The 23,023-nt window shown below is 46.9% G+C and overlaps 1 protein-coding gene across 1 annotated transcript in view; it reads right to left on the reverse strand.

The window, feature by feature from the left end:
* Positions 1-23,023, reverse strand: part of LOC126545057 (neuroendocrine convertase 2-like) — a 211,525-nt gene that overhangs the window by 18,504 nt on the left and 169,998 nt on the right. The window contains exons 4-8 of the mRNA XM_050192689.3: positions 22,642-22,750; positions 19,140-19,177; positions 10,136-10,212; positions 2,298-2,386; positions 1,206-1,381 (exon numbers count right to left, since the gene is read on the reverse strand). Coding sequence (XP_050048646.1) covers positions 1,206-1,381; positions 2,298-2,386; positions 10,136-10,212; positions 19,140-19,177; positions 22,642-22,750 — 489 coding nt within the window. The remainder of the gene's footprint in view (positions 1-1,205; positions 1,382-2,297; positions 2,387-10,135; positions 10,213-19,139; positions 19,178-22,641; positions 22,751-23,023) is intronic.

Below are 23,023 nucleotides of genomic sequence, written 5' to 3' on the forward strand. Positions count from 1 at the left end.
CTGAAGCCGTCTGTTTGTCATAGGTGTCTCCGAGATGCCACATAATGCAAAATTTTACAACCAACAGCACGTTATACGTGGCTTTTGCTTTAGTTCATGGTCATCTTGTCTGAGAGCTCTTGTGTATCATATGTATAACCCCCCCCCCCCCACCCACACACACACACAAAGAGGAGGACGCTAATGTGTGCACAAATACGTCGGCTGCAAAAGCCACCATTCGTTGAGTGAATGCTGGATGACCGGCAACAAAGGCGCGTAGTACCTGCACCTTGCTGGAGCAAGTTCTTCACGTGCACATTATGCATTGATTGAAAAGCAAAAGCCTCAGCAACACTGTGTACATGAGTGACATGAACTCGCCACTGCAAGTGATTTCTGCCGCAGTTTTTATGTGGCGAACCTTGAGTACTGTTTTCTGGGTGGAAGCGAGACAGAAGGCTTTGCACCGGAAGAGGTGCTCACATAAATAGTCGGAAACGGAGAAATTGCTTTCTTAGGCATCTACAAATACATTTTTAATCAGGTTAGTAGTATTTATAGAAGTGAAAATAGTAATATCGTGCTCCTCCTTCCCTGTGCCTATTCCACGTGCCTCCTCGCTCATGATAAAGAGATGTAGTAACATAGCGCATTTCTCAACATACATACACGCAAATAAAGTCATAAATACCAGTCTAAACTGACGTTGTGTTAATCTCGGTTGTCGGTGACAGCCTAATAATTAACAGGTTTATTCATGCTATCCAACCCAAACAAAATTGACGTAGAATCGCAAGTCAATTAGATTCATCTGGTGGTTCAGCGCGTTTCAAACCTCTGTTTGCTCTGTATAGCTCGGTTTCTGAGGGATTAGTTTCAAGACGAAACCTCAACGTTTAGACAAATTTTATAGAGGATCCTAATATCACTGTTCAGCGAGAGGTAACATTTTAGCTTGAAACAACTAGCTTTTATTTTCCAATTATCCTAGCATTTGCAGGAGTAGAGCAAATTTATTAAAGCCACGATAGGAGTCTAGCATGCGCGGCTCTCTTTAAGAGGTCAAGGGCACGGCGTTTTTGTCGGTGGAGCTTGCTTGTAATTCTTAGGTTGTCACCGACTATATAATGTGTTTTAATGACCGTGTTCCGCTTCCTGCACTTTCCCAGTGTTTTCCAAGCCGTCTATTCGTTGCATGGTGCTTGAGCGTAAAAGTATAATACCTCGTTCACGCCGCGGACAATCGCCCTCATGGTGGCATTGCGGGGTCCGTCGACGGTCTTTCCGTCGTCAGTGGGTCCCCAGGAAGCGCTGTAGATGTCAATCAAGTTGGGCTCGTGGCCCATAGAGTTTGCCTCGATCAGGTCCGTCATGTATGGCTGGTCCAGCATACGGATGCCTGCACGCGAGCGTAGCAGCCATACCGTCATCAATTCATTATACCTTGAAAAAGAAAGAAGGTTCTAGTGACGCGTTACATATGAGCGGAGCAAATACAAAAATAATGAAGTCATAAGTACAAGAGGATACATACAAGAACTTCAAGATATAGTGGTAGAGTCATAAAGCAGGCCAACATTACGTCAAATTACGACACTCAATTCGGACACTGTACAAACCTGCATCCTACCCCGGTTAATTACCTCATAAACACACAGTACACCGAGAGTCAGAGAGCTTAAATACACTTACCACCTTAGCGCAACTCCTTCTATACCGTCCCCATTTTGGCCCACGCTGCGCTAATTGTTTCTGCCGCTACGCGAACGTGGAACGCCTGTTCCCCTGCCACTGTGTCCCACGTGATCACCTCACTACCCCCTCCGTAGGAGGGGGTAGTGAGGTGAGGCAACGAATTGGCTATTGACCGCTTAGCAGAGAAACACCTTTAATATATTAATTGACCATGAGTAACGTCGTTGACATTTATTTCACATCGATTAGCTACAGCCAAGACTGCGCGTAACAAGGGAGTCGAGCAAAAGAAAAAAACTTTAAACGTAAACATGTAGCAGGAATCTGTCTGGTTGGTCAAGCGAGAAATTGAATTAAAGTAGAAACTTAAACACCAATTAAACACCACACTTAAACACCTTTGAGTGAAATCGAGAACGTCTACGGAAGTAACCCGACGTTTTGGAACCTCCTCGGTCACTTGTAGGCCAACCCTGACACGCGAATATTCGCGGAATCACGGAGAGTTCAGGCTAACTCCCAGAAACTTAAGTTCTCCGGCGAATGTGTGTTGACAACGCCGCCTAAAGCAAGCAAGCAAGCAAGCAAGCACGCACGCACGCAATACACAGCGAGCTTACCAGCCACTTTAGAATCGTAAGCGACGCCGACGCCGCACACTCCGTTGTCTCTCTTGGCAGAGACTTCACCGGCGCAGCGCGTGCCATGACTGCGAATATTGGGGAAGGAAAGAAAAAACATGCCAAGGTTAAGCGCCAGAACACTTGATCGCACAATTTGCGCAAACATATTGACCAATGTGATTTCTGAACCAAACTAGGTGACTGCTATAGCTGAGACCGACGAGTGCTGCAGGATCAACGAAAATACTCATCATGCCGTGACATCAACCATAATCTGTAGTACTGTGGTCATCTGTGGACAGCACCATGCGCCGCACTATCTATCTATCTATCTATCTATCTATCTATCTATCTATCTATCTATCTATCTATCTATCTATCTATCTATCTATCTATCTATCTATCTATCTATCTATCTATCTATCTATCTATCTATCTATCTATCTATCTATCTATCTATCTATCTATCTATCTATCTATCTATCTATCTATCTATCTATCTATCTATCTATCTATCTATCTATCTATCTATCTATCTATCTATCTATCTATCTATCTATCTATCTATCTATCTATCTATCTATCTATCTATCTATCTATCTATCTATCTATCTATCTATCTATCTATCTATCTATCTATCTATCTATCTATCTATCTATCTATCTATCTATCTATCTATCTATCTATCTATCTATCTATCTATCTATCTATCTATCTATCTATCTATCTATCTATCTATCTATCTATCTATCTATCTATCTATCTATCTATCTATCTATCTATCTATCTATCTATCTATCTATCTATCTATCTATCTATCTATCTATCTATCTATCTATAAATGTGCTTCTGTCATCTAATTCTGCGTACACGTGACGTTGCTGATACCGGATAGGTCGCCGTAATATTCTCAAAATACTATGTATCACTGATGTGCTCACCAATTAGCTCAGTGTGCCTGCAGAAATTCTCCAAGCCAATCGAAACAACTTTTGCCTCAGATGTGTTTCCCCGTCTATTCTTTTCAGCTTCGTTTTACGCATTCTCTTGATAAAAAAAAAAAGAAGACCAGGCACTCTACTCACTTTGGTTTTCACTTCGCACCGCTTCACAACGGTGTCTCTGTCTTTACTACACAATGATGCACTTCGGTTGCACCACTACACCTTTAACAAGTACGAATGGTAACTCTGCCCTCGAGTAACGCAAAACCAAATGTTGGAAAATCTTGAAAACTTGCTTGCTTTTGCATGGGACGTCACATTGTTAACGGTAATATAAGCCCCTCGCTGTTTCAAGAGCCCCTGCTCTTTGACTACTGAATTGAGTGTATCACTTAACCTAAGCGCGCTTTGGGCAATAAGCTCTTCCCACGACATTCTAAGGAATTGAAAAAAGAAAAGAACAAGCACGGGTAAACCTCGCGGTACTACAGTATACGTTATTCCTCAATTGCAAAACTAAATAGCAGTGATTATCTCTGGCCAAAAACGATCACGTTGGCACAGTAAGGCGACGTTCAAACTGCATTTGCTCTTGATAGATCGTTTGGCGATCGCGTCATGTTATTTTGTGCTACCGGTCCGTGCGAGAGCTGTGGTAACGCGGAAAGAAAAGCCGGAGCTCAAGCACAACGCAGGAATCGATGCTACGGATTATGATCCTAGATATCTTCTTTCTTTCTTTAATTTTTTTTTCTTTGCTCATGCTTGTTGATTTATAGACTCCCCGTGAGCGGCTATGACGTTATGCTGTTCAGCCCGTGGTCGAGGGTTCGATCCCGGCCGCGGCAGCCACATTTCAATGGGTTTTGAATGTAGAAATGCTCGCTAACTTATATAGGGCGTCCTAGATAACGTTAGCCGAGCGGTTGAAAGAAAAGAAAAACAGAAATACAGTGCAAGATACAGTTAAAGACTCACGATGTTAAGTCGTCAGAGGTGTGATGACCTTAACACCATAGGTCTTATAATTGTATCTTGCACCGTGTCCTTTAAATCCATACTTTGTTTCGTTTAGCAGCTTGGCCTACGTTAGCAGGAACACACAGTGGATTTAAGTGCACATTAAAGAACCCCAGGTAAGCCAAAATTATTGGTTGCGTTGTAGTGAAGTACGTGGTCGGCCCTTAGAAGGAAGATTCCGGCTACATAAAAAACTGCATCAAAATGAAAAATTATGCTCGCATTCCTCCGGAATTTCAATTAAATGCTTTTCTGATCGCATGCAATTCCGTCTTGTTAATAAATGTTAACACCTTGTAAAAAATGCAGCCGTCTCGCTTTGCACTGTGACCTCGCGACATCCACTGAACCTCAACATTTCCTTCACCGACGTCGAGCGGAACATTATCCGCCCGGCTGTTATTCTGGGTTGTTATATCCATATTCTCATTTTGTTTTGGTTGCTACGTGTAGCTAGCAGATATACCCGAGTGCACAAGCTAAAAGTAAAAAAGAATAAAGAAAAAAAAAGCATTTATTTTTTCGTGCTATCACGCAGAGGTATAAAATAGTTTTACTGGTATCTACTGGGTGCGGGGACAATTGGTATGTCAGTAAATTTCGGCAACTCAAGGAGCGAGAGCTTTGGAACACCCGTTACGCCGAATTTTTGGCAAGTACAGATAACTCTGCAATTGCGCACTGTGACCCACAACACTTTCGATTCCTCCCTTCAAGCTTCCAGTTCTAAAGTGGAGAAAGGTCGGGAATGTAGTTTCTCAACTTTCCCTGAACGCAGGGGGATGCGTCGTCGACGACCTTTTCGAATTAGAACTGCAGAGCGCGCAATACAACCTTGATTAACGGCCCCCAGCGGCCCGAGAAAATAAAAAAAAAAGAAAAGAAAGCCGCGAACTCTATATCTTCTGCGCTAAGAATAGATCGCGCACTCGTCGCCTGTTTGTATAGAGTCGAAGCGTGGAGCAATCGGGCGACGCGATTGTTCGCGGCGGCGGGAGAGGGGAGACCGGTAAACGGGCTGCAGCACCGTACAACACGCTTGGGACAGAAGGCGCCGCTCCGGGCGTCCGTGCGGATCGGTCTCGGCGGAAACTTACGCGAACTCCGCGATCGACGTGTACCGTACGTCGGTATGTACAGTACACGCGCGTTCCTGCTGCAGCACGCCGAGCGGTCGGGTCGACACCGTAACGCTACGCGGGGTCGGTCGCGCGTGGCGTCGCCTCCCGCTGCGACGGCGGCAGCGCCGAGAGCCAACGACTGCAACGCTGTTAGCCCAGTTCTCGCTGGCTCGGGCTACGGAACGCGAAACACGACGTGGCCGAGAACGAAAAGAAGGAAAGAAAAGGAAAGAAGTGAGACAATGCGCGCAAAGATACACGTGCAAAGAAGAAGAAGAAGAAGAAGAAGAAGAAGAAAAAAAGGACCGAGGAAGAACGTTTTCCGCCGGTTGCCGACGACCATTAGGACCTGGCTTCCGTGTTCGAACGGGCAGCGTTCGTGAGACGAATGACTAGCACACACACACATACACAAAGAAATAACGATGCGCGTAGGTAAAGAGAGAGAGACAGAAAGACAACGATAACAACAAAAAAGAACGAAGCAATAAAAGACAGAAGGCAAATAAAGAATGCAATAAAGAAGGGTCCATGGATGAGAAGGAAAAAAAAAAGCACGAACGATTAGGACAAAAAAATAAAATTATGCATGTGAGCGCAGGATGGCAGAACGAAAGGCAAGACGGATCCACGAGGAGGTGGAAAAAAAAGAAAGATGCCAGTACTCCGGCAACAACGAAACCAGAGCGAAGGGGAGAAGGGATGCAAAGAAAGCGTGGCAGAAGGAGAAGCAAGAAGGAGTCGGGATAAAGGAGCAGCCGGCAGGTAATGTAGATGTAAAGGTAAGACACGCTAGCGAAGCAAAACATGGCCCCAGCATTGTTTCCTTTGAGGAAGACAAGCGATGCGCTCAGCGATCGACGCTGGCTCGGCCTTTCGGCGACTCCGTCTGGGCGGCCGATCAAACTTTCCTGCTACGTGAACAAACAAAGGGAGAAAGCGGGTTAATGCAGAGCCGGGCCACGAAAGAACGAAAGAAAGGAAGGCAGAAATGAAAATATAGTCCTGCTCACGCAACGGGGGGGGGGCACTCAAGGATGAAAGAAAGGCAGCGGGCTGCACCGTGGATATCTCTGGGAATGCGTGCACACGCAGGGTACATTATAAACAGGGGCTGCCGGGTATGCGCTGTATACGTGCCGCCTCTGCGCTGGAGCGTCGCCCAAAGTGGCGCAGCGCACACAGTGGCAGGCGCGGCTGAGCTATAGCGTTTTCCCGTTCCACGGCCGAATGCTCGAGTGCCGCGGTCGCCTCGCGTAAGAACGTTCCGAGCTGGGCCAGGCTACAAGCGGTTGCGAACAGCAGAGGACCGGCTGGCGTGCTCCTCACCCGTTTAACTGTCCGGCAGGGGAATATCGCATTAGACTTGCCAACTTGCGTTAAGCCTGCGCAACACCACGGACACCAGGCACACTCGCGAAACATCGCTGTCCCCAACATTTGCTGGGACAAAAATACAGTTAAATGTAGCCCCCCCCCTTTTAGAACTGTTGCCGATTGGAATATATCGCCTGTGCGTGTATTTGGTAAAAAACAACTTTGTTCGTGAGTGATAGCGTTACTTCATCATCGCTGATTCACATAATGCCATTGCCCTGTCGTCGTTTTTTTTTTTTTTAGTTGCGTTATCCTGTTACTGCGTATTTTGCATGGCGCTTCCTGCTTGGACCACACAGTGGTCTGCGGTAATATCAAACAAAAGGAATAAATAATAATAAGAAACTTCTGCCGCTATGTCAGGGCCGCTGTGCCGGTTATACTGCCGGGCATGAGGTCGCGGGTTCGGTTCCCGACGGCGCCGACCACGTTCCGATGGGGGCGCGGCGCAAGTATGCTTGCGAGATTTCAGTACGAGTTAAACAATGCGGCGGGGTCTGTATTGTTCGGCCGCCTTGAAATTATGGCGTCTGTCATAACGCTGGAGACGCTGTTTTGCGAGTTGCGTGACTATGCACCCCGGTGCTTTTATGTTCCGAAAATGCGGTAGATACGACGAGGTGCAATTTACATACAGCGAAGCTTCGTGCGAGTGCATAAAAAGCCGAAACACGAGTTTGTGTCTGTTGAATGTCCGCAGAAACTGGCAAGGAAGGCTTTATTCTGGCATTGTAGAGAGGCCAATGGAATGGCGTCACTGCTGCAGCGGATGGACGGATGGATGGATTTTATGAGCGTCCCCTTTGGAACGGGCGGTGGGTTGCGCCACCAAGCTCTTGTTACTTTATTGTCTAATGTTCTACCTATGTTAAAGAAAAGAAAAGGTAAAAGAGAAGTAAAAAAGAAAACAGAACCCACGGTGAATTCCCCATAACCAAATTCCCTGAACCCCTATTCTGAACTTCGTTTTCGTACGGCTACGTTGTTTGTCGTTTCCCTACTTTTCTTTCACCAATCTTCCAATCGCCTCTTAGTAATCTCTACTGCGCCCACGTTTACTTTCCCCCTGCTCTAGCTGAATCCAAAGGCTTCATGGAGGCCAGTGGTTCCTAAATCGACCGCTGGGCAGACGTCTTCACATTCTACTAAAACGTGCTTCATAGTTTCCCTAGCTTTACCGCAACAAGCACATGCTTCTTCTTCCTACTTATATCTCGCTTTATAAGTGCGTGTTCTAAGGCGTCCTGATCTCGCTTCGAAAAGTAGTGAGCTTCCCTTTGAGTTATAATAAATTGTTTCTTTCCTGATTTCGATTTTTCCTCTTAAGTAGTTACCCATGGCCTTACTCGCCTTCACGGATGCGCGAAGACAAGCGCCATCTGGTGGTGCTGCAACGAACCTAGTGGCGCGCGTCCTCCGCTGTGATTGGTTGGCCTATTCGGTTAAAGAACAGCCAGGCCGTATAGCACCTACGGTCAAGAAACCCGGCACGGTTCGCAAGAAAAGCAAGAAGAAAAAAAAACAACTGTTGGACCAACCTTGTGTGCTTAATTTTTGTTTCTCAACATCACAAATCGAGGGACCCTTCACGGGAGCCTCCGATGAAAGCCACAACGCAGTCGCTGCCCTGAAGAATACAAGTCCCCTTGTCGAAACGTTAGTTCCGGCCTGAGGCATCCCTTGTTCGACCCACTTGATAAATTCCAGTATTCATATTTCTCTGAAGTTATCTATTTATGTATTTATACAAGAATGTTAAATGTAACTGCAGCGGCACGGAAACCGCAAGCACAAGATGGCACGTCGTCAGGGGCAAGAAAAAAAAATTGTGAGTTGTTTTCAGTGCATTGCTGCAATGAATGCAATCGAAGTATTCCTTTCCTTCGTAACTTTTCTCGAACGCACCCCATTGAAACGTCACGTTTCAACGACCCGCGTCTGTGGGCGACGTCAGAGTGCGACCTTCCTTTGTTTCGCTCAGGTTCCGATCGAAGAACAATGGGCCATTTTGCAGAGTAGCGAAGAAGTGCAAAAAACAAAGTGCTTGTGTTCGGTTTCTTCCGCTATAGCCGATCATCATGGAGGCTACACGGAAGCGGCGTCGTTGGACAGAGGTAGATTCCATGACGTTGTTGACCGAAGGTATAATTAAAAAGAAATGTGGCAAATGGTCACCTTCGTTGACGCGTCGTTGGCAATCAGATATAACAACCGTACACTCTAAACACAGTGACCTTTAATGTAAAGGTGCACGCTACCCCTTTTTTGTTGCAGGTAATCGACGTTCATCACCATAAATGATAGCAAGGTTCATGTGGGTTTGGATGTTCCGGCTATTTTCCGTCAGATGCTACGTTAAGAAAATGTGCAGGAGTAATATGCACTTAATCAGGAGCACGAGACTCGTTGAACATGCCATAACACTACATTTGGCGGCGGAATTACGTAGCGCTAATACTTGCAAATTTTATTTCTATTGACGTCAACTTTAGCCCTCCTACTCGCATTATTTAGAGCAAAGAGCACCAGTTTCCCGATGCGGAGATGTGCCTACAAATCTTACCCAACTTGGAGTATACGCCACGAGTCCATCACGAGCTGTTCTTAAGTGCGATGACTTCTGCGACCTAAAAGCACCCTAAAATATAAATTTAGGGTGCTTTACGCATCAAAACTACGGTCTACTTCTGCGGCAAGCCGTAATGGTGTTTTTTTGCATTTCACCCCCATCAAAATGCGGCCGCCGTAGCCGGTATCGAACCCTCGACCTCGACCTCAGCAGCGCAATATCTTAGCCGCTAAGCTACTACGGCGGGTAGCTGGCATTAATTGTCTAGCTTCCAGCTATACGATGCACGATTTCTGAAACGAGCCGTGTAGCCTGCGGGCTTCAAGTCCTGCCAACGGTTTCCGGTCGGCCGAGGGTGTTATTTTCGTCCTAGCGCTGGCCCCCAGCAGGATGCGCCATCCGTTCCCCGGAAGACTTCCGGGCCTGTGTGTTTGGCATTCGACTCGGCCGATAAAGGGATAATCCGGATGAAACGCCCCTGCCTGTGCAATTCCCCTTCGATTTCCCGCGTAGAGGTTTCGCACGGCCAAGTCACGCGACTGTGCATGTTTACAGCGCGTATGGACAACGGAGTCTGAAATGTAGCCGGTTGTTATAGTGTCCATGATGACGAACTGACAGCTGACTTGTGAAACGCGAAACCACAGGTCAAACCACTGACTATTATCTTTTCTGCAGCGAAACGTGCACATTATGTATGTGCGACGATTTGGGGGAGGGGGTTACAAGATAACTATAGCATCATAATACATATACATAGGGCTACGCAGCACTTTGTTAGAGAGAATGGTAATTCGACTCACCTGTTGAACCAATCGTCGGTGTACCTTGGGTATGGGAAGGGGTCGTTGCTACTGAAGTCGTAACTGGCCTTGGCATTCTGCGAAGCGCAATGAAAAAGAACGCGGCGTGTCAGGGACCGCTTTCCACGTGACCCGGGGGGGGGGGGGGGGGGGAAACGGCCCGAGGTCAGTGAGAAGATTCGCTTTCAGCGGTCGCGTGTCGCGTTATCGCTGATACCGAATATGCGCGCATCGTTTCGCTAGCCAGCGCTGTCTCTTGTGACTATCTCCCTGTGCCGGTTCTCTGCCCTTTTCGCACAGGTGACTGACCAACGATAGCGTTAGGCAGTAACTGTCCATTTTGTGAGCGTGGACCAGTTAGAGATTCGGGTTATATTGACTGAACAACGCAGTGCAAAACGTTATCTTATGTATGTTGTTTGAGTGCAAGGTCATTCGAGATGTGCTTGCTTGGCATGGTCGGAGGATACAGCTTGGAGGAACCATTACGTAACAAAATTGAAGCCGAGAAACGTCGGTCCAACACGTGATCATGCGTGCCTTCCACCAACCCGAGACAACGCACGGGTGCGCCGCAACGCGCAGCATCTGCACTCGCACGGTGCAACGAAGACAATAAATGCACGTGTTACAATAGGCGACAGCAGTTGCAGAAGCAAGCATATCGGAAGAAAATGCGCATAGAACGATTGGCAAAGCGCTCGTCGATTGAAACCTACCGAGAACAAAGCAAGCACACTGAGCCGAGTCCGCCGAGCGCAGGTTCACGTGTTGGGCCGACCTTTATTTATATACAGCATACCTACATCGCCATAAAGGCATTACGAAGGGAGGAACAAAACATAACCAATAAGAACACAAAAGAACTTTGCGCAGATATACTCATATACGTAAGGCACAGTGCAATCTTATTTAAAGAAATGCACGTAAATAAGGTGAACAAACAGTTTTTCAAGAAATTAAGCACATACAGTTGTTATTGAGGAGCGATATCACAGCATAGAAAGGAAAAACAATCACCGCCCAAGCACTCCGTACAGATGGTTAACCAGCGAAGCCGAAACGTGCGGCCCCGGTGTTTATTCCTGGGTTAATCACGAGGGTTCGTTAAACGACGGCTTGGTAGGCTGCCGGATCCTCAGTACGCAGTTGCTGCTTGCGCTCGGCTGCACGAACCTGTTCTTGTGCCCGGGCTGCAGCACCGGCACGGCGTAGACGAACTCGTTCCCTGTTCTGCTCGCGGCGTTGCTGATCGAAAGGTGCCTGCTCCCAAAGAATGCGTAAGACGCGTGGCCTACCCATTTCGAGCCAGAGAGAAACTGCTGCGCGCGCGCTCGGCTGCTACGGAGACCAGCGATTAAGCTAATCCAACATCACTTAGATAGAACAAGGCCTTTTCCCTCCGATCCATGACGTCATATTATCTGACCCGACTGCCACAGAACTTAATGGGGATGCTCCCGAGTAGGCAACAGTAATTTTTACTCACCGCTTCCATCACGCCAGCCTTGTCAATGGAAATTTAGGGCCAAGTAGCGTGACGTCATGGATCGGAGTAAACAGGCTTGTTGCTATCTAGGTGGTGCTGGCTAATCGCACGCTTCTCTTTCTCTCTGTTTTTTTTTTTTCGCGCATGCACAAGGGGTTGCGCCGGAGCAGTTTTTGGCGTACAGGCGACACACAGACGGACGGACGGATGGACGAATCGGCTATAGCCAAATACAGCTTCGCTGTAATAATTCGTTATTAGACACATTTACCAAATAATTAGATTTGGAATGCGAAGGCCGGCTGCATGACCTTATGCTCCCGCCTAATTTATTATCCTTCTTCGTGTTGTTTCTTGGCCCTCACGACGCCTTTGTGTCGACGCCTTTCCATTCTCTTATTTTCAAAGAAAAATCATAAAGTATTTCATTGACAACGCACTCCCTTTGTCTTAAATGTTCTCAATCTATTGAAAAGTGCGAAACAATATCAGTGCTAACAATCTGAATGTGATTTAATCTTAATGGCACTGCGCTCTCCGGGCAGCCCAGTGGCGTTTGTGCTATGTCACTGCGGGCCCCACAGGACGTGTCAAAACTTTTAAGGGTGCCAGATATTCTGGCGCACTCGCGTATGTCACATCCGCGTATAGCTTAAGCGTAACGCTAAACCTTGCTACCGCTTACAGTGCTTCGCCCTTCGGTCAAAACTGCCACTTCACGAGGGAGAAACGAGCGAAGGGGATGGCTTCACGGAACGTTGGGTTGCGAAGGCCGGCTGCATGACCTTATGCTCCCGCCTAATTTATTTCCTTCTTCCGTGTTGTTCCTTGGCACTCACGACGCCTTTGCGTGGACGCCTTTCAGCGGTGTTCCGTTTCTAACACCCCTGTTATGAATGGAATTCAGGTATTGGTGCAGGCACTCATCGAAGCATGCTTCGTGTTCAAAAAACATTTGAGGGATCGCGCCTCGCGACATCCGCTGCGGAGTTTTGGCAACCGCGCTTAAGTTTATCGCGGGCTTTTTGTGCCACGTGAAAAAGACGCCCTGCATGCTCGTGTCATCTTCCAAATTCATATGTCACCCATGTGGTGAAATATTATGGCAGAACATAGTGATGTGTACCTGGTGTGTGCCAGACTAAGCTCGGGGTTGAAAACGCATGTTTAGTGTGTACGAGCTGTGGATAGATGAATTTTACGCGGGTCAGCTTGGCAAGGCTTATTTATGGCCACTAGGTCTTTAACGTTCATAAATAATTGGCTTCGTTGCATAATTATGAATACCAATAAATGTGACATTGGGTACATTTGTGGCTGAACTGGATTATGATTTGAGCAGCGACACTCATTCGCCCAATAAGCTACTTAAGACAATTTCTAAAACCGTCCCAACTAAATTACGAAAGAGTTTAATGGTTGCGGTCAGAGCGGCTAAGTTAAACTAATTACTACCACATAACGAATATCTGATAACAACCTTAGAAAAAACACATTTAGGATGGACTAAAAAAGAAAGGCAGACTCAATTCCAGTTGACATCTACATAAGGCGAAGCATTCTTGGTCTGATTGGCTCACGAAACATGCACCTGTGGGTATACGAAGTGCGGTTTTCAAGGTGTAAATATTAGTATTAAAGGGCAGGATGTTATACGAAGAAACAATATTATTTGCGGTGAATTATAGGCAGGCTGCATATTATATACCCATATCTGCACGCAGTACGTCATACATGCATTTGTATGAATTTTCAGCGGTCACCCACAGTGTCGTGTTGCACTCGTGGTCTTTCCGATGCCTCGGTTTCTTCTATCGACTAATATACGGAAACGTTTCAGTGCCGCCATCTTGGGCTGTTAATGCTGCTGTTTTTTTTTCTTTAACGACGAAATCTACGTTACTACAGTCGATTTGCAAGCACTAAAATAGTTGTATAAATGCGTTCACAGTTTCATGACCATGTTACGTCGCTTTACTTCTAATAACACATCGAAATTCTTTGTGTAACAGCCCAAGATGGCGGCGCCCATTAATCGAATGTAAAATCGTCTATAGAGCAACTGCGGATCGAAACCGCCCCAAGGGCCTCAATGCATTGGCTTGGCCGCGAGAAAGGCTGTTCGACACACCTGCCGCTTGCCGACGCATGTGTCCGTGATGCGTTCTTTTTTTTTTTTTCAATATCAGGTTTGTGTGCTTAGAAATCCTGTGTTCGAATACGGCCATCGGACAACTTCAGTAATGTTTACTTCATTATTTATAGCGTCGTACTTTGTTGAAAATGACGAGTTTGCAAAGCCACAAAGCCTTTTGAAGCCAGAAGGATGAAGGTTAGGCAAATCTATGCACCAACAGCCAATTCCGTGCTGGCTGAATGCTGGCTCGCAGCTCCGGAAAACGCTAGTGGCACAGATCCCTCCAGTAATTATTGCACGAAACTCTGTGCTCGAAACGGTAAACCCGTAAACTACTTCCTCGCTGCGCCAATTCTAGAGGGCGTCCATCCCGTTAAACGCGTTCGGCGTTAGAGGCCAGATACGTACAAAAAAGGTGCCTGGAACTCGGCAAGAAAACTTCACTACGAAACACAGCACGAGCTCAACAGTCCCCGAACGCGTGGCCGCTCGAAGGAGCTCCAACTTCTAATCACCGTGGCGATAACAGGCGTTAATTTACTCCGACAAGGTTACCGTATAACAATCCACTTGGGGACGTTCGAAGACAGGAGTGCGACGTCTGGACAAACCCGCGTAATACCCATTATTTTCGGGCTCCTCGAACAGCCTGACCGGCGACTCACGCGCACGCTGGCGCAGTGTCTCTGTGGCAATGTTTGCGTGAAACTATATAAGCTGTTTTCTCTCTTTCCATTTTTACTCCCGGTTCCCTTCCCCAATACTGAGTCGTAGGCGAGAACTTTGATTCAGGCTGACCTCCCAGCTTTTTAACATAATAAATGTCCCCCCCCCCCCGTCTCTCTCTCTCTATGCGAAAATAAACTTGCAATGCACAGATACGCATGTGCGAAACAAGCCCAGCAAGCAATTATGCAAGACGCCCTCCTTCAACTCTCTCTTTCTCTAATCCGCCCTCCCCTCTTTTCTTTTCTCCTTACTCTTCACAATCTCTTCTGCTCTCTCTCTCTTCTTCATCGGGGCCTGTTGCATCGAGAACGACTAACCGGTCGGGCCGCCCACGCTAAGCACTCGATAATCGCCTCCCTCGCACGTGGCTCGACCCGCAGCGGTCGGCGCTCCGCAATCAGACCGGCCGCACCGTTAATGGCCCCCCTATTAATCCCGCGGGTATCGAGTGTCCGCCATTACCGTAAGCGGGGTCGGTCCTCCTCTTCTTGCCGGATCGCGGCCGCCTCCCACGGGCTTTCACCGCAGCCGCCGCCAGAAACCAGCTGCGCGGAGTCCGACTAACGGCTTCCAACGCCGGCCCGTCTGATGATGCGCATTCGGCGCCCCTCGTGTATGCTGCCAAGATCCCCCGTTCCATTTACTTTCGACACGCTCCTATAGCGAAGCTTACCGCAAAGGCCCCGACATAACCTCACATAGCCTCAATTTCTTTCTTTTCTTTTGCCGGTAGAGAAACGTCTGAATTTCAGTCAGAGGAACTTCTACGTCACGTCAGGACGCCCAAAATTACTATCACGCCGTTCGCTAACTCTGAGCAAAATCTGTGGGCTCGTCAAAAAAAAAAAAAAAAAAAAAGCAATTGTAACGGGACGTATGGAGCGAAAGAATCCTCTTATATTCGCATCGTACAAATTCTGGCTTGGCAGGTGAGCCATCTCGAGTGTTACTTCCTGCTGGTGGACCTTATAGCGTTGCAAGAGCTGCCGGCAATTGCTCTGCCCGAGTGTTACTTATCGTGTGCGATAAGTAACACTGAAGCCCGTCACATTCCATCTGGTGACAAAACGGCATCTGGCAATATTAACACGGGGGATTTGAACAGGGGCGCAACAGGCTGTGTCGTATACATCTGTCAAGCTGCTGTTGACATCGACCATTATTTGTTAGAGTGCCCTGAATTTGACGCAGAACGTAAAATGTTAATAGATGGACCGAATCGCTAGACGGTCCCGCACTCAAACGCAAGTGGCATTCTATTCTCGCGAGGACGCCCGATATTTCGGAGAGAGGGGCTTCGTGTCCACCTACACTTCCTCCCTGATATAGAGCCAGAGGGCGAATGGTGGGAGGTCTGGGCCGACGTAGAACCATCCCGCGTCTTATGGCAACCTCCGAAGCAATATTTCAGAGATTACGACTTCAGTTGGTGGACCTGACCTGAATGGATGAAGCAGCGTGAGAGTCTTTGAGTGCTCAGCCTTTGTTGGAAACATGTTAAGAGTACGAGATGGTGACACGCCGACAGTTTTTTTTGTTGTTGTTGATTCACTACGCATGAGGTCGAAATGAAGGTTTTTCTCGCTTAACCGTCCTGTTCGGAATTAGGAGCTCAGGCTCGGTATGACGCCAAGCCACGACGACAGGCTATAGAAGAGGATACCGACGTCTACACAAGAAGTTGGGCACGCTGTCCGTGAATGTGATAATTTTCGGTGATTTCTATTTAAAGGAACAGCGGACACCTAAATAAAAGGAATAAAAGAAATACGCTTCAGCAGAAGGTAGATATTCACTTTCTATTTTAAATGGAAGAAACCTCACCAAAATTTGTCCAGTGCATGTAGGGAACACATATTTATCTGTTCTCAATTCCGGTGGTAAAGCTTCTAAACAATTATCGCCGCAAGAACGGTGTTACATTCGCGCGTTATGCAAAAGATTAACAGTTGACGCACACATGTTTATTTAAGCTGCGGTGCGGTTCTCACATGTACCTACTATCCTCCCACAGCATGTCATCCGATGAGACCTCCAGCATGTACCTACAGTCAGTGGCAGTGAAACAATAAAGAAAAAAACAACGCTATCAAGCCTTTTCTAATGCATGTAAAAACCGAGATTCGAGCAGGTACCATCGAGTGTACACTGAGTTCTTAGTTCAATTGCTTACGTAACGCCTGGATTGCCGCATTGTCCACGGAAGGAAATTCACCCAACTAGACGTCATGCGTGTTGGAAGTGTGTACGGTGTGCGAAGAAACATATGCATATGCGTATGACGAATATGAAGAGAACAAAAACGACAAAAAATAAAAATAAAGCAAAAAACGAAACAAAACAGAACGTTCAGGAAGAATACAATAGAAATTGCATTAGTTACTCAATGGAGAACTTCATATTCCGTATATGCCATCCAACGCAGTGATAGCTGGACGGCACGACGACGTCATGTCATTGGCACGACGGCGAAAACTCAGGAGACGGCGAGACGATTGGCGGCACGTCACGGACCCACAATGGATTGTTTGAGAACAGTTTCTGGCGATTTCTATTTTGAAATTATAATGATAATATTCATAAGAACGATGTTTTGGGATTACTCGTTGCTGGGCTACTTGTATCATAATGTATTCATAATGACTAATGATCGACTGTCCCGTTTTCTTGATTTTTAACCTCAGTCCTCGTCTTCGTTCCGGGCTCATTAATATTTATCAGCACAATAAGGAACATGCTTGCTGCAGGTGCCGTGAATGCTGACTCAATACCCTTAAGAAACAAGAAAATAATGTTAAGGACGAGTGCGCCGTAAGTTCGAGTGTTTACGGTACCTCCCGAACGCTTACCACACCTAGCTCTTGCTTACAGGACTGTTCTCTCGGCCTTTCTTTTTCTGCGAGGCGCTTTTGGCGCTGCACGTCTCGCGAGTGGATTTGTGCGGGATCATTAATCAGAGCGGCACCGGCAAAGCGGACACCAGCACCCCTGGCTGGAATGGCGTTCCCTTAACGCGTTCCGCCCCAGTCCGCACTTGCCTTTACCGCACCGAGCTCGTTGTATCTCATTACCGGGCGCACATTTCACTGCCAGGCGCCACCGGAATGGGCTCCCTGTGGGCTAAACTTCTCTCTGGACACTGCAGCGGACGATGTAGGCGATTACGGAAGCATGGAATGCCGCTTGGTGCTGTACTATGTACACGATGCAGAACACGTGAGCTCCGCGTGTCTTCTGAGCGCGTATTACTGCGCAAAGTAGTCCGGCAGAGCTTGACAGTGCCTTCTCGGTGTATTAATGTTGGCTAACATTAAAGACAGTCTTCGAGCCCAAGTAATGGAACTCATCTGATCTGGGGATACCATTCTGCACGGCGGCATTTCGAGCCAGTCAGGGAGGCCGTACCGGTACCTTGCGGCCTATGAGAGCTGATAATATGACGAGAATAGTACCGTCGGTTTCTCAGTGAAGATAACGAATCAGCGTAGCCTGCTACTTGCGACCGTTGCGCACACCCGGCAGCTTGGAAGGACTGTGTTTAGAAAAAAAAAAGAAAGATACCTTATTACCCAGAAGTTTAACATCACCAAGCACATTAGTACCTTAAACTAAATTAGCCGTAATGTCGAGTTCTGCTTCTCGTTGCTGGGGACAGGGAGGCAACCGACTGTTCCGTACTCCATTAAGAAGTGAACACATATACATACACATACACATACACATATACACATATACACATACACATATATGAAGGCTTTACCTTCATATAAGTGTAACCATGCTTCTGCCTTTTATTTATGTGCTGCAAGAACTTACATAATGTACAGAAAGAAACATTCTTTCTTTGATAGCTTAGGCTGCAGTGATATTTAGCTGCTGGATCCCTGTTACGTGGCTTTCTATTGTAGTTCATTAAGATGATCACTATAGAAGTAAAATGAATCGATGGACAGATGTCACTTCACTGTTGTAGTTGTAATGGAAGACACTGATTTCATCATTTTTTATTTTCCTTGTCGCCAGCGTTTATTAAAACCGCAACACCTGGTTTTTCATGAAGACGTTAAAAGTCGCATGCTTTAATTTTTTGAAATCATGCTATTTTATTTAACAGCCTTAAACAAACAACCACAGCCATTACTCGCAAAAACGAAACCTCCTTTTGTTAGGTGCCACACGTACCATTATTATCCGTTCACAAATTGGTCAGTGAAGGCACTGCAGCATTTCACGCGGCTATTTGAACAGGGAGAGTCCGGGCCCAAAGCTACCTCTTAACAAAGCGTGACCGCTCTGTCCTAAAAGCTTCCAGCACAGGCAGTGACGGAGAGAGCGAGTGATACGAAGACAAAGAGACAGAAAAAAGCGCGAGAAAATCACCTCGCGTCCACCAATCAGGCAAGCTGCCGGCGACGCACAAAAAACGCATCCGGCGTCCAGCCTACTTTTGCGACCCTCGGAACAACGTGCACCCACGTCGAAGCGTCTCGTTTATCTTTCCTTCGCGCTCAACGAGGCTCGCGCCTTTGCGATGCCACGTTAGCGCTTGTCTCCATTAATTAACGAGGCCGGGCTAGCAGCGATTGCCCCCTGGGTTTTACCGGCTATAACGAGAGAGGCGGGCAGATAGAGAGGTGAAAGGCACTCACGTAATTGTCCCGAAGGTCCGGGTGCATATAGTCAACCCCTGGAGGCATAAAAGACAGGGCGAGACAAGTTAGGGAGGGCAGTAAAAAAAATGAAAGAGGAAAGGGGAGGTGGGACAGAAAGTGGGCGTGGACGAACAGCAGGAAAGTTAGGGAATAGTACGGAGAGAAAGGGCGTGCAAGGAAGAATGCAGGTGCAAGAAGTGGGGAAGAGCAAATGTATAGAGAAAGAATGGAACGTGCAGAGGTGAAAGTATCATAGGTTAAGTAAGGAAGATAAATAAAAAGTGAAGAGGTCGTAGATAAATAGGGAGCGAGAAGAAATAGGAAAATAAACAAAAGCGGGGACAGACGGGGACGTGGTAGAAGGGAAGAATAGGATAATTAGGGATTGATAGAGACGCCAAGGAGGGACGAGATGAAAAAAATTCGACAAGAGTTCGGGGTGAAACATAATTGGTTGGGGATGAAAATGGAACGCAGAGTAGACATCAGCACGACAAAAGAAACCGCGGACATAGGAGGCCCGTAAGGGGAGCGTGTGTATTGGAGATGGTATAGTAAGGAGACACGTAGGGAAAATAGGGAGAAAAGAGATTAGGTGGGGGTAGCAGACAGGTTGAAGTTGGGAAGCAAGGGATGGAAAAGAGGGAAGTTACGAAATAATGGGGGAAAATGCAGGGACAACAGGTAAACGGGTGCGAAGGGAGGTGAATGGGGATGGAAAGAGAGAACACGAGACCATTGTTAGAGCGGCACAAAGAAACGTGTCTCCAATAGAGTTCTCGCGTGTCGCCTCCCTCGTACTCACATAAGCTGCGTTTCCCCATTGTTTTAGGCTCGTAAAGAAGATTGCCCCGCCAGCTGCGACAGCGCGCGACGGGAGTACTGTCCTCGCCAGAACGAGCTTATACGGACAACGTCGTCTTAACAGCAATGCCCGCCGGCAAAATTGTGCTTTAGAGACGGCTGCCGTTCGGGTACCCTTTCTTTAGTCTTCGGTTACCTCGCCTCGACGCCGGTAACTCGGAAAGATTAGGCGTTCATCTAATTAGTCGAAACTCTTCCTCGGCTTTATTCATAGCCCGAGGCATACGCTTACAAGATTAGGAACAACGAGAAATATTGAATGCACTTTCTGAATTTCGATGATTCGCGCAAAAGAAACACGCAAGAATGAAAAAAAGGGGAAAGGATATCAAGTCATCCTTTGTTCCTTCACATTTACCGCCTTCTCGGTTTGCAGGGCTATACTTAGAGCCGCTCCTGATATATCGGCGACCAAACGCTGTGCTCGCCGGATAAGCGTCCAGCGATTACGACAATGTGCTCACGGGCATATTAAGGATGCTAAGCCGTAGCATAACGGCAAGGAGGCCAAGCTAGAAACTCTTAAACGCATTTCAAATAAAGTACTTTAATACCAAAGCTCGGATAAAAACTTTCTTTCGTTATGCCGTTCGAATTATTGGGCTTAAGACGCCCTGCACGTTTTACAATGAAGTCATTACAAAATGCAACGAGGGTCTGGCCAACAAAGAAGCTTAAGTGCATCGTGTGCGTTGTTTCGCAAGCGGTGTGAACGTCCCGGGCTTCTGTCTATATATAAGGACCATATCACGTGTGCTCGCCAGTCACAGAAGGCCATTGTTACGAGCGAGTAGCCTTGTCAATACGGCCCTTCACTTGGCATAGTATTTCTGGTATTACATAAACCGTGTTGTCCATGAACTAATGGCGTCCTCGACAGATCGTACCGGTGCGCGCCGGGGCGCCCAAGGACGACGATGATTGGATGAAACGGCGCACCCGGAGTACACCCGTGTGATTTGTCGAGGATGCCATTAGAACCCTTCTCAATCACTCTTATTGTAATGAAATGACCCGAAAGAAACTTGTACGCGAGTGTAAGTAATGTCAAGTCACAAAATGAGTGAGGAGTGACCCCGAAGTTGTGCGGTGATTGACCAGGGGACGTATTCTGCGATGACCACTTGCAGCGATAATGTCGCCTCGGCGATAGTATCGCCAGCAGGCGTGCGCTGATTGTCTGGTTCAGCAAAATAGGATGAGCTGATTGGCTGGTTGAGCACTGCGTCACGCGAAGACGATAGTATCGCCGAAGCGATCGTCGCTGAATACGTCCCCCAGCAGTATTACACTCCTACGTCCATATTTATCCTCACAATACAAAAGGCTTCAGATTGTTCAGTTAGGGGTTTACAGGGTTACATTTATTTTTGACAATTTGGCATGTGGTTTTATGTGCATCAAATCTAAGTGTTCTCCACAAGTATTGTCATTATGATCCCGAAGAGTAAATGTGCGCTTAGATTCAAGAGAACAATAGCTTTCACCACGATTCAGAGGTTCAGTCACGAAAATATCTGCGAATTCAGCTGTTATATATTCCAGCCTGCAAATTCAAGCGCTGATAATCACGGCTTAGGTCGATCCATTAAGGACTGGGCTAGCGATTGAGTAGAATGCATCGATTAGATTGCTTTCAGTTGGCATGATTCTAATCTGGAGTTATATGTTACCTGGACCGTAAGAGAGATATGGGAATGGATGACCGGAGTATCGCCCCAGTGCAAGAAAAAAGAAATGAAGCTACTAATAGAAATGAAGTTTATGGCGGCTAATCAAGGCACAAACAAAGACACGTGAATCCATCGCTGTTACCTTTGTAAAATAAAAATACAAAGCGCAGTATGAGCGACCTTATTACCAGAAACCAGACACTCACGGATTTTTGTTCGTGCAGGACAGTAATATCGTGGTTGGGTTAATTTTGGTGGGCACAGCGAAGATGCATAAAGAAAGCACCGATTCCTTCCGTCTACACGGGGGGTATTCTCGCGTGATCCCTTTCGGCGATGGCATCGCTTTCGCGAGATTTCGCGAGACTCGGCCCACATGAGACAATGAGCTTCTCTGGCGCCTTTGTCCGACCCTTGTGTGCGCATGCGTCCAGAGAGGATTCACGCAAGACCTCATCAACGTGATGCTATTTCCGTAAGTGATCGTCCTAGAGTACGTCCCCATGCAGTCTGTTCATCACTATTCTCTGCACTGATTCTTGAAAGTAATCTTCTCGCTGGATTTATTGACGAACAAGAGACTATGTGCACTTTCTCGAAAGGCGAGTAGTTGCGCTGGTAGGTCGATAAGTTCTGACGGTGGCCCACATCGACAGTGCGAAAGGACGTGTACAAGTGTACCCATACCGCCCCCCCCCCAAAAAAAATCAACAAAAAAACAAGGATATGGGGCGAATGAAAGACTAATATGAGTGCAAAGCTGCACCACCCACAGTTCGATATATATTCATTATACTGTATACCCAGTGTAGGCGCAACCTTGCTCTACGTCGGATTCGCATGGATTTATCTAGGCTCGCTTTGGGACCTAAAAGTTGATTCTGTTGCTCGTGACCGTTGGGCTACAGTGCATATTCTATATCTGAAATGTTCAACAGAACTTGCGTTCTCTTGCAACTCACCATCGTCCATAATGGCTGTAGTAACATTCTTGCCCGTAAATCCCTGAGCCCAGGCGGCCTCAACGTTCAAATCCAACCGGGGCTTGCCGCCGTTCTGGCCGACATTTTTCTGCAAAAAAAGAAGAAAAAAAAGACGCAAATGAAAGGACAAGCAATAGAATCCATACTGTAGCACCAAGCATTATAGCGTGGCGCCGAACTAGGCGAATTAGGCCTAACAGAAATTAAACACGGCATTCAACATTCAGCTGCACCTCAACCGAAAGTCTATAGAAGGCAACAAAAGCTCCATAGAAATACAACATAGTTTCTGTAACTTCTGGAAGAGAGGTTGATGTTGATTATATGTTATAGAGGCAGAGAGCGAGGGAGACGAGAGAAA

The sequence above is a fragment of the Dermacentor andersoni genome, chromosome 10, assembly GCF_023375885.2.
Source record: "Dermacentor andersoni chromosome 10, qqDerAnde1_hic_scaffold, whole genome shotgun sequence".
Taxonomy (NCBI): domain Eukaryota; kingdom Metazoa; phylum Arthropoda; class Arachnida; order Ixodida; family Ixodidae; genus Dermacentor; species Dermacentor andersoni.